This window comes from Trichomycterus rosablanca, chromosome 27, assembly GCF_030014385.1.
Source record: "Trichomycterus rosablanca isolate fTriRos1 chromosome 27, fTriRos1.hap1, whole genome shotgun sequence".
Lineage (NCBI taxonomy): Eukaryota > Metazoa > Chordata > Actinopteri > Siluriformes > Trichomycteridae > Trichomycterus > Trichomycterus rosablanca.
In genome coordinates, this window is record NC_086014.1 from 13220245 (window position 1) to 13232492 (window position 12248).

Genomic DNA, 12248 nt, shown 5'->3' on the forward strand with positions numbered 1-12248 from the left:
ACATGTATGAATCCAGTTGGCCAAAAGTTCTGGCCACTGCGCCAAGACTGTAGGATCCCCCAGCACATAAAGTCTTGAGCCAAAGTGGAAACTGTTTTTTCATAATCTTGACCAAATATTTAAGAAGCTTTAGCCAGAAGTCTTGAATTTTAGGGCATTCCTACAGGGCATTTTTGAATTTACCTATATAAAATAGTCAGTTACATTTTTTTTATGTTTTAGGAGCTTGGGGAAATCAGGGAACCCTGAGAAAACTCCTCACAGACAGTAACCAGAGGTGAAGATCAAACCAGCATCCTCAGGATCCGAGTGCTGTGTGTTCCTAAGTCTACCGACTACTCTAGGATACTGTTCGTCTACTTATATAAAGACGTGGAAGTACTGAAAGGTAAAGCTTTACATATTTGTGTTTAAAATAAAATAACCACGGGTTTGATACTTTAGGCAGCACTGTTCACTATACTTCAGAATGACTTGACAACAAATCAACTATTTTAAACCTCAAGGACGCAAAATGTTCTGAATAAATAAGTTTTATTTTACATAAAATAAGCATTCTCTGTATAAAACAATTCCATATAAACAAGTACGTATGAAAAGTTACAAGTGCACACTTTTATATAAAAGCCATTCATGCTTATCTCATGTGAACCTATTCAGCACCACAGTCTGTATGGTCACATCAAGCACAGGCCGCAGTGATCTCTTCATCCAGTGGCTACCATGCAGCGATGCACCTTTGTTGACGTGAAGAATCGGCTCTTGGATTCAGTAGTCTATGCACTCAGTTTATCAGTACAAAAATATAGTAGTTTAAAAGTCTCTGAGCAGAGGTCCTTCTCTGCCGAGCATCGTCCCGGGACCTTCTGCATATCACATGTACACAGGTTTCTAGGCTGGTTCATTTTTGGGAGATAAAACGCACAACTGAGGAACATCTGTAGTTAGAAGGTTCCTACTGGGATGCTGCTTTATTTTTGAGCATCCACCAGCTCTGGCAGTAAACACTGCTGAAACTGCTGTCCTTCTCAGCACCTGTACAGGCAAGAATGCCCATTTGGTTTCCTGGATAAGAAAGAAAAAGTAGTTAAATCATTTCTGTCAAAATTCTTGCTTGAGTTTGTGCAAAAAAATTTACTTTTGCGGTGTGCTGTAATTTTAAGAGCTTTTTAATAATAGACAAAACACAACAGTTCTGTGCATTGTTTATGCATTCAAAATAAAATTAACACTTTTTTACCATTTGGCATTGTTCTTAATGCCACATTTTCTGTAATAATAATTTGGAATCCCCAGATTATGTTAATCGTTAATCGGTTTATTCTGGCAACCACCTGTTTATAATGGAACCAGAAAAGGGAATTTTGGTGCTAAAACCAGGCAACCAATCTTGCAACCATGTGTCCAATATAATCCCATTTCTTTATACGACCTGCATTGTGTACTATGGATGCTTTTCATTTATAGATCTAATTAGGTGTAATCCTTGAAAACTAACCATAAACCAAAAAGTGCATGCGCTGTTGGGTTGCGTATATTCACCTGTCACTAGAAGCCGTCGAACCACGCAGCAAAGTCCAGCAGTACTTGTTCCTCTGAGCTCAGCTGCTCATAACCTCCTTCATCAGAGGAGCATGCGGACCGGGGGGACTCGGGACCCGATGAGCACCCGCTGGAGACTGTCGGTGACGGGACTGCGCAGCGGAAAGCCGTGGACACGGCGTCGTGCTCATCTAAAAGCCTCTGGAGGGCCCGGATGTACTCCACTGCAGAGCGCAAGGTTTCCACTTTGCTCATCTTCTTGTTGGCGGCGCCGTTGGGAACGTGTTGCCGGAGCGTCTGGAAGCCCATGTTGACCTGCTTCACGCGATTCCTCTCGCGCTCGTTGCGCCGCGCCACCGCCACCGGCTGCTGAGTCGGACCCATCCCGACCGCGACCCCGAGAGCCCCAAAATTCAGCCTGCGCGTGCACCGGAGACGCTCGGGACTGGCGCAGCGCTGTCGCTTCAGCACTGTCCGCTCTGACTTCTGTACCGCAGTGTAAGTGTCCGGGATGTGCACCCGGTATGCGTTCTGCACCATCTCCATTTGCGCAAAAACACACCAAAAATCACCAAATCTGAAAACCGAGGTGGAAATGAAGCGCGTGGCAGGAACGTGGGCGCAGAACGTGCGTAGATTTAGTTGGTGGCACCTGTTCAACACCCGATGTGACACCGACGGGCCACACGCCGCCCTTTTCTACCCGCTTCACACCCCTCCACCCCTCCCTACAGCCGCACGCTCCACCGACAAACCCCGCCCACGCACACTCGCGCACGCTCGCCCGGTCCCCTCGTTCCAGCTTCGCGAGCCGGGCGCGTGGCTCTGACGAGTTCAAAAGAATCTATTTGTCGCCGCACGCACGAGCGCCCAGACACAGTGCTGGAATTCACTCATTTATTTTAGCGTCGGTATGAAGTGTGTAAAACTACTCCGCAGTATGCACAGGTGTAAAGTGTGTAAAACTACTCCGCAGTATGCACAGGTGTAAAGTGTGTAAAACTACTCCGCAGTATGCACAGGTGTAAAGTGTGTAAAACTACTCCGCAGTATGCACAGGTGTAAAGTGAGTAAAACTATTCAGCAGTATGCACAGGTGTAAAGTGTGTAAAACTACTCCGCAGTATGCACAGGTGTAAAGTGAGTAAAACTACTCAGCAGTATGCACAGGTGTAAAGTGAGTAAAACTACTCAGCAGTATGCACATGTGTAAAGTGAGTAAAACTACTCCGCAGTATGCACAGGTGTAAAGTGTGTAAAACTACTCAGCAGTATGCACAGGTGTAAAGTGTGTCAAACTACTCTGCAGTATGCACAGGTGTAAAGTGAGTAAAACTACCCAGCAGTATGCACAGGTATAAAGTGTGTAAAACTACCCAGCAGTATGCACAGGTGTAAAGTGAGTAAAACTACTCAGCAGTATGCACAGGTGTAAAGTGAGTAAAACTACTCAGCAGTATGCACAGGTGTAAAGTGAGTAAAACTACTCAGCAGTATGCACAGGTGTAAAGTGAGTAAAACTACTCAGCAGTATGCACAGGTGTAAAGTGTGTAAAACTACTCCGCAGTATGCACAGGTGTAAAGTGTGTAAAACTACTCCGCAGTATGCACAGGTGTAAAGTGAGTAAAACTACTCAGCAGTATGTACAGGTGTAAAGTGAGTAAAACTACTCAGCAGTATGCACAGGTATAAAGTGTGTAAAACTACTCAGCAGTATGCACAGATGTAAAGTGTGTAAAACTACTCCGCAGTATGCACAGGTGTAAAGTGTGTAAAACTACTCCGCAGTATGCACAGGTGTAAAGTGAGTAAAACTACTCAGCAGTATGTACAGGTGTAAAGTGAGTAAAACTACTCCGCAGTATGCACAGGTGTAAAGTGTGTAAAACTACTCAGCAGTATGCACAGGTGTAAAGTGAGTAAAACTACTCCTACACAGACATGATTAACTATGTCTAAGGGGGAGCATGGATTGGCAATCTATCAAGGCTAGTCCAGCGTTGTGTCTAGTGTTTTCAGACTGACTCACTGCCACCCTGATCAGGATAGAAATTTAATTTAATAAATTAAATCATTGTTATACTGGAAGTTAATAAACGACCAAACAGTGGGTTTGATTTTAAAACTGAACACAGACATTTGGATGTTCTGACTGGTAGATTGAGAAATGTAAGGCTGACTGAAAACCTTGTATGTTATTATAATTCATCATTTTAATTTATATTGTCCCAACAAATATACAAGTTAATCTAATCCTAAAACAAAACATTATTCAGCTTTGACTAATTATTATTAGCAGTTATTTTCGCATTAATTAATATAGTTGTTAATTTAATGTTCATATAAGAATTATTGTTAAAAGTGAGCTATCCGCTTTCAGTTCTTTTATTGACCTAAATGTCCTAACAGTATTATTTGATAGTGTGTTATTTACTCTGGTATTTAAGTAGTTAGTATTATTTGTTATGATCTGGCTCAATTCGGTGGTGAAACTATAAAACTGCACACTGAAAAACTTGTAAGTCATCCTAATTCATGATTTTAATTTATATTGTCCCAGCAAATATGTAAGTTAACCTTACATATAAGATAAACTTATATATGTTGTTATTAATGTAATATTTATATAAGAATTATATAATAATTATATGTGCTGTCTGCTTTTAGTTCTAAAAAATATTTGTTAGTGTTTGACGCCCCCTGGTGCTCAAGTATTAAGTACAATCTAATAATGATCTGGCTTCATCTGATGGTGAAACTGTAAAACTGCAGCTAACGCACCGCATGATTCTTTATTCAATTTTCTTATAACTTTGCTCCAACTACAGACCTATTTCCAACCCTACTTTCATAGCTAAGGTGATGGAAAGAGTTGTGGTTTCACAACTACAGAACTTCCTTAGTAAAAACAATGTGTATGAACCCTTCCAGTCTGGTTTCCAGAACTTGCACACTACAGAGACTGCTTTGTTAAAGATTGTTGATGACCTTATTTTTACAGATGATGGACTGCTCAATATTCTCAAGAATTTATCTGTATTGGTGCCCATAAATCATCCACTGTCACTGGTTCTGTCCTTGGACCCATCTTATTTATAATATATATTTCTCCACAAAACATGAGCTGTAATCAATAAAAATAATAATAACTACTGAGAAATTAGAAGGCCACGTCACAAAGTTTGACATAATAATTTAATTGAATTTAATGGTACAGCTACAGATTCATTAATAAAACCGTATATGGTTATATAGGATTCCCTCCAGCATAAAACCACGTGTTCTATTCTGTTACTAAGGAAATTCTGGTTAAGTGAAAGTATACCTGGCTTTAAGGATCACTGAAGGGAGGGGGCAAAGTAATGGGGTTAGGGTTGGGGTTAGGGTTGGGGGTCAGGGGGTTAAGGTTGTTAATACCCACTACAGCACCACTGACACACTTACATTTATGTGTACAAAGCTTTACTAATCAAAGTCATGCTAAAAACAAATACAACTCAGTGTGGTGTATCAGAACAGATCTGGCAAAACATCATTAAACAGTAAACATTTTATAATAAATTTCATTATCGCACTGTTATGTGAGACATGCATGGTTGGTTTGGAGTCCCGTCCCATTTTCAATTCCTCTTAAATGCTGAAAAACAATATTGGGAGATTTACAAATGTAATGTTTATCTAGGATCTAAAATTTGCAGTTTTATTGTGGTTTGTATTAACAACAACAAAAAATAATATTACCCAACAGGGAACAGGAGTTCAGTTCTGCGTGTGTGTCCATTCGGACAAGTAATTTTTTCCTCTGGGTCCCTGTTTAAACAAAACAAATATTATATACATATAAATACAAATATAAATACATAAAACCCACCACTGTGTGACCAGAGCAAACATGTTCTGCTATCTATTGACACGATGCTAAATGTTGCTGAAATAATAAAAAACTGTACATATTAATAAGAATAAACCGGACCTGCTGGAACCCTGACCAGGATGAAACCGCTGATAAAAACGAAATAAAATTAATTTATACACTTTGCCATAGGAGGTGTGTCCACATACTTTTGGCCATGTGGTGCACAAAGTAATGAATACATGTTAATAAATCTCACTGGCTTCAGTAAGAGCTTAACGTACATGTTGAATTTTGTAGGTGTGTTAGGATCCAGCCATTCCTGCCAGTCATCCCATTCGAAGAAAAGTGAGCAGCCACGTTCCCGACACGGACTGTGAACATACGAATACAGGCCTCTCCACTGCTGCAGAAGCTCGTTCAACCTCGTCATGATCACCTTTATCATGTCCCACGCCTTCTGGATATCCTTTGAGGTATTTACTAACACACACAGAGCAAAAAGCACAAGTGACCACTTTGTTAGTACAAGACCCTATGAACATATAAAATAATAAATAGTCTGGTGTGGATTATTAGCCCCCATTCTAATCAGCTCTAAATGCATGTTATGACAATAATTTAAATGATTAAAGTTAAGATACAAAAGTAAAAACACCACACATTTTGTTAAACATAATCTTATCTATTAGTGCTAATATTACCCTGGAGTGGCCGACCTATTCGAATTTTTCTCAAAGCTGTCAGCAGCAATACATTCAAGAAGTCATAAAAGTTTACATTAATAAATAAATGCGATTATGTTTTACAAAATGTGTTGTGTTCTAACTCAGCTTCTCCACATTTGATGTGAAAGTTAAATTGGTGCAGATAAAATGTAAAGCACAAGAAGAAACGTCCTACGATCACTGTCTTTGCTTCGAATCTCGATGAACTGATCGACAGCATCAGCATGGTTTTTAAGCAAAACACGCCTGTTGCCACAGGAGAAAAGACACAGATCTTTCTCAATCCAGTACGTGGAGTAAATGGAGCAAATCCTGATGACCAGCCTGAAAATAACAACAACAATAAAATACATTATTCTTATACCAGAACTAAATACAGGTGTTTTAGCTGCATGCATTGATAACAGGTGTGTAAAATAAAATGTTTAATACAGTATGAAATGTAAGAGTTTATGTAATGTAACAGTTTGGGGGAGGACCCTTTCTTATTACATCTGACTCTGTCCCTGTGCCCAAAGTGGGGGCCATAAGGACATGCTTTGATGAGCCCTCCCAGAAGAATGGGGACTGTTAAAGCCACAAAAGGGGGGTTCATATTAATTTCCATTGTTCTGGAATAGAATGTAGAACAAGCTCACAGTCAGGGCAGTGGTAGCTCAGTGGTTAAGGTACTGGACTAGTAATCAGAAGGTTGCCGGTTCAAGCCCCACCACTGCCAAGTTGCCAGGTGTTTATTTTAACCATAGAGATGTCTTTAGATTTCAATTATTTCTGTAACTGTTCTTTTTTTATTAGAGGGATTGGAACACATTCACATTTGTTTTTGGTTACATGTTTTGTAGCTCTTTGAACCTCATCATCTGCTTTTGATAGCCATCATCAAACCTCTGGCACAACTCTAAAGGGATCTTTTATTGACAGCATCTGTAGAGTTTGGATAATTTTGTTGGTTCTTGGGGCCAACTTGACTTTTCAGTAGCGTCCACATATTTATGACAGAGTTAAAGCCAGGTCTTTGGAAGGACACATTCTTGGGTCATTGCCCTGCAGATTAAACCTGATGTGTTGATGTTGTGCTTTAAAATATTAAAGGTCACCCTTTTCTGCAACACTCTGGCAGGAAAACAATCCATGAGCATTATAACCACCATCATGCCAGATAAGTAGGTACAGTATTGTTAGGATTCAACCATATCATGATTAAACGAAGACAGACAATACTACCTGTGGAAGAGTCCATGAGGCATTTCAGGTGAAAAGTAAACATGGACATGGATGTCCTCCAGGTTGTCCACTCCCCACATATTTGTGACCTCCTTAGTAGTTTCCAGCTTATTGGGGAACAAACAAGCTCCATTCGGCTCATACATAGAGACGTTCTTTGGCTCCCATTTTGTATTTGGACAAAACTCTGCAGCTCCAGGATTGAGTTTTGCAGTTTGCTTGGTTGGTAGACAAACTTCAAAGTGCTGCAGCAGAGTGAGAATATTTCCGGCCGTCTCGTCAGTCCCGACTATCTCCTCAGTCAGGTCCCTGTCATCAATGTCTAAATCCTCAAGTTCTTTATGCATGAGGATTCGTATAGCTTTGTTACTCAGAGTAGCCCTTTTCATGTAATCCTCAATCCAGACGTCTCGATGCTTATGTAAAGCTTTTTCTGAAATCAGAACTTTCTTTGAAAATGCTTCCATCTTACTGACAAGATCATGCCTTACAATGGCCTGCATAAAAATACAAACATTTTGGAAAATGAATCACAACTGAAGCACAAGTTTACATATATTTTTGAGGTACATGTATTTTATGGCAGTTTTGTTGCTCAGGTAGCGCAGCAGTAAAGTATGCTAGCCCACTACTGCTGAGATCTGGGAATACATGGTTCAAATCTCATTGGTGCCATCAGCCGGTCAGGGGTCTGCATGGACATGATTGGCTAATGTCTGAGTGGGAGTGGCTGAAACAGCGTAGCCATTAGGGGGCTCACTTGTCAGTACGCTCTCAATGCCGATTCCAATCTCATATAGAAATAAGTTAATTACAACAAACCTTGAACAACGAGATGAGAAATGATGGCTTTACAAAGACCATGTCCTTCAGCGCTGGAATTTCCATGTACCACATGATGACTCCAATCCGGTGCAGATATTTCAGGATAGATTGAAGTTTCTCATGGTCCAATTCAGAATTCACAAAACTTTCCCTAAAATGATGCAGAATTTCCTCTTGATTTGTTATTCCTGTTGAAACAGATATTATTGTAGCAGAATAATGAAATCTGATGAGCCTACTCAACAATAATCCCTCATTCGTTTAGGAACACCAACCATGTTTAGGAATGTCTTCTTGGTTCAACATCTCTTGAATCACTATTTCCACGTCCTTGTAGTATTGTGGAAGAGTTTCTTCTTTGAAAGGAGATTCTTTTTTATTTAAAAAGTTGCTGATATGTTCTTGTAACTTCCTGATGTCTTCAGAGTTTGTGCAATCAATAGGTATAAGATCAAGGACCTGGATATATAGAGAAGTCAATTATAATTTTATATTACTTTCAGACAGGGAACTTCAGGGCATGGCTAGCTGTGTTGGGATGGGAAGGGAAGAGGTCGGGGTCCTGTCTGAGGGGTGTTACCCCACTGCACACAGTGATTACAGTGATAAAGCGGCAGTAAAACATGAATTAATAAAAAACTTATTGTGTGTGCAATAAATTACTCTATCAGAAAATTCCAGAAGAGTATGTAAGGTCATTTGCACATGAGATTAGGCTGTGGTTTAATTAGGTGATTTAGCAATCCTGATTTTAAAAGCAAGTTCATATTAAAATGGGTAAAATGAATCAGAATTAATGTTTTGGAGCGGAGTCCCGATCAGTGGTTGCAGTCAAAATTTACCAAATGTGTTGTTTTACTCTTTTATTTGCTTAATGACCTGAAATCATTCATTGGCAGAGATGCAAAGGCAGTCAGAAATATTCTCTTTCACACTGTACTGAATACTTACGGTTAATTGATTCTCTACAAGCTGCTCAATGTCATTTGCTTGATCAGAGTTGCCCTCCAGGTTCTGTTTTCGCTGTTCTAAAGTGTAGTTTCGATCTGACACCATCTGCTTTACTTTGCTCTCAATGTCTTCCTTCTTCACCTGTACCTCCATCTCATTACAATCATCAATGTGAGTGCCCACTAACAGGACCACAGCATTCGGGACCTTCAGCTGGATATTGCTAATCCAAAATCTCACTTTCGTCTTGAAAGACTCTGGATTCTCAGTGTCATAGCTGTACAGTTAAAAACAATTGTCAAGAATTAAAAAAAAAACTTACACAAAACATAAAGCCAAAAGTATATAGACACCTAACGATGCGCATGTTGGGCATACTCTTCCAAAATCATGGGCAGGGATATGAAGATAATACATTATCTCTTATGGAAAGAGTTGCACAGGGGAGTTGCACAGGGGCACAATCATTCAAGAACAGGAATTGATTTTACACCCAGGAGGAGCGATTCCAGTTCTTTCTGTGTGGAGGTTGCACGTTCTCCTCATATCTGTGTTGGTTGCCCCAGGGAGCTCCAGTTTCCTGCCACAGTCCAAAGTAATGCAGTCAGGCCAATTGGAGCTACTAAAACTAAATCATACCCATTGCAATTCTGTACAGGATGAAGCAGTGGTAAAACAAACAATGGATAAATGAATGAATGAATGCCTTTATACACCTGTTAGCAATGGGTGTGGTTCCACATACTTTTGGTTATAAAGTAATTAAATGCTTTGCTTACGTGGATAGATCAATAGCAAGGATGACAAAAGCCTGAGGTGTGATGAAGGCATGATGAGTTAGGTAGTACTCTTCTTGTCCAGCAAAGTCCCAAAAACGGAACTGAATTCCATCTCGTTCGACCTCACTGATTTCAATACCCACAGTCCGATCGGCTTCGTCTACGGCTACGGGTTCACCAAGCTTCAAACTGCGAGACAGAGTAGACTTCCCTGCCATGGTGGAGCCCAGAAACATAGTTTTAACAGTGCAGACCGTGTAGGAACTTGCTTTTAACATGTCGAAATAGTTTTGAATTTCCTTCAAACCACCCGCGCAAACCTCCTCAGGGGGCATTCTGAGTGGGTTTCCATTTGCCTTAATTTTTTCCAAGCACTGGGACTCAAACAGACTGCTGGGAAGGACTTTCAACCGGTTCTTTTCCACATAGAGCTCTTTTAACCCACAGAGACCCACCAGTGGCTCCAGATCCTTTAGGTTGTTATTGGACAGGTTCAGGTAGGTGAGGCTCTCACACGTTTTAATATCCTGAGGAAGCTTGTCCAGACGGTTTGTACTCATCTTTAAAAACTGCAGTTTCTTCAAAGATGGGAAAATGTTCTCAGGTATTGATTTAATGTTGTTCTGATTTATGTACAGTTTTACCAGGTGCTTCAGCTCTCCGATCGCTACAGGAAACTCGGCAAACTCGTTTCGGGTTAAATTAAGCTCCGTCAGGTTTGGTAACCTGGAGATTTCAGGAATGTTTTTAAGTCTGTTCTTCTCCAGGTTTAACTTGTACACGTTCTGACCCTTCTGGAGTAGTTCCTTAGGAAGGGATTTGAGTTTCCTGGATGAGTAGTTCTCATCTTTTCTTCCATTAGAGTAGCCTGAGATAAACATTCAAAGAATGGGGAAAACAATTAGGGTTTCTGATATCAACATTTGATTAGTAAGTGAAATAATACAATTAAAAAAAGATAAACTTAGACTGGCAACACATTTAACACCAGTACACTATATGGCTTGTGTACTATAATACAAACTATAATTAGAGCAAATTAATCAATCAATCAAATGTCTATAATTTACTACATCTATATCAATTGTTTAAACACCTCAATTGTTTTTTCATGTACATAAAAAAGTGGTTTCTTTGCCAAGAAAGAAAACCCAGGATGGATGCTCAGATCCAAAACCAAACATTACACCAAAAACAGGTCGGCCATGAATTAGATGCTGCTGGAACATGTTTCCACTTTCGCCTGTCAACAATCTTAAAAATGCCATGGGTTCTCAACTCTTCACGGTGCTGATTTTGAAACTGACGCTTCTTGTCCATGGTGCTTTGAAGGCTTGCCTGACAGCAGACAGGGTCACCGATGTTTCACCCTTCTACTTGTAACAACTTATGAGGATATAGGAGGCAAGCCACTGAGATAAATTATGTTTTACGTTTAGAAAGCCCACAAAATATTTATACAGGAACTCAAATTTGAGAAGTGTTTTCAGACTAAGTAACATGTTCCAATGAATCAGTCCACAAATCATTAAATTCCCTTCATACTTTCCTTGAAAATGTAAGTTAACATTTGTCATCGACTGTATTTAATGTAGAATATGGAAAAGATTCTTACCATTAGATGAAGCCATACTGACTGACTGAGACTCGCTCTGCCTCTTTCCTTGTGTGCTCAGTACTTCCCTGTTACTCTTCAGACGTCATAATGAGATCATCCAGCTCTGTCACAACCTCCCAACCTGTCAGTCCTGTAATTTACTGCCCCACTTCACCCTAATTCCACCCTCACAGTTTGTATGAATCTGAGCAGGAAGAACCTCAGTCACTGTTTTACTTTCATTTCTTTTGAAGTCACTTCAGTATCTGTTTCAGTTTTGGTCACATGACCAGGAGTGCAGTGCTTTCTGAATTAGACTAAATTATGCTGAAGATTTATGGGAAATCTGTAGAATTTCTCTTCAACTGTTTACAAATAGTCTGCTCTACATTTATACTAGATGGCCAAAAGTATACGGACACCCTTCCTAATAATTAAGTTTAGGTGGTCAATTTTCAAGTATGGTATATTGGTATATTGTAAGCACATTCAAATGGTATTCAAAAACATCACAGGTGGTAAGGTTATTTTTTGTAAAACCATTCAACTTTTTATGCTAAATAATCCTTGCCAACATAGGAGCAGTTCTATACACTTATTTATCTCTGTCCCATGGCCTCCTGATTCTCTTTAATGATTACAACAGACTTCTCAGTTTCTTCTCAATATAAATAGAACTTGTTTGACTGCACCTACTAAAAGGTTCTTTCCATTTTGGAACATTATGCACATAAGCTGCCACAGTCA

At 39.8% G+C, this 12248-nt stretch overlaps 2 protein-coding genes across 2 annotated transcripts; both read right to left on the reverse strand.

Moving 5' to 3' along the window:
- Positions 1 to 1010: 1010 nt before the first annotated feature.
- ascl1b (achaete-scute family bHLH transcription factor 1b) lies at positions 1011 to 2088 on the reverse strand. Its single transcript, XM_062989341.1, has 2 exons — positions 1543 to 2088; positions 1011 to 1065 (listed from the first exon to the last, which is right to left on the reverse strand). The coding sequence occupies exon 1, from the start codon at positions 2086 to 2088 to the stop codon at positions 1549 to 1551; it is 540 nt and encodes a 179-aa protein (XP_062845411.1). The 3' UTR covers positions 1011 to 1065; positions 1543 to 1548.
- Positions 2089 to 4725: 2637 nt separating this feature from the next.
- Positions 4726 to 11661, reverse strand: si:ch211-210p4.6 (malignant fibrous histiocytoma-amplified sequence 1). The gene is made up of 10 exons (XM_062989728.1): positions 11520 to 11661; positions 9905 to 10772; positions 9126 to 9402; positions 8450 to 8633; positions 8172 to 8362; positions 7350 to 7846; positions 6301 to 6449; positions 5682 to 5880; positions 5286 to 5354; positions 4726 to 5181 (listed from the first exon to the last, which is right to left on the reverse strand). The coding sequence occupies exons 1-10, from the start codon at positions 11533 to 11535 to the stop codon at positions 5175 to 5177; spliced, it is 2457 nt and encodes an 818-aa protein (XP_062845798.1). The 5' UTR covers positions 11536 to 11661; the 3' UTR covers positions 4726 to 5174.
- Between the last annotated feature and the right edge of the window lie 587 nt (positions 11662 to 12248).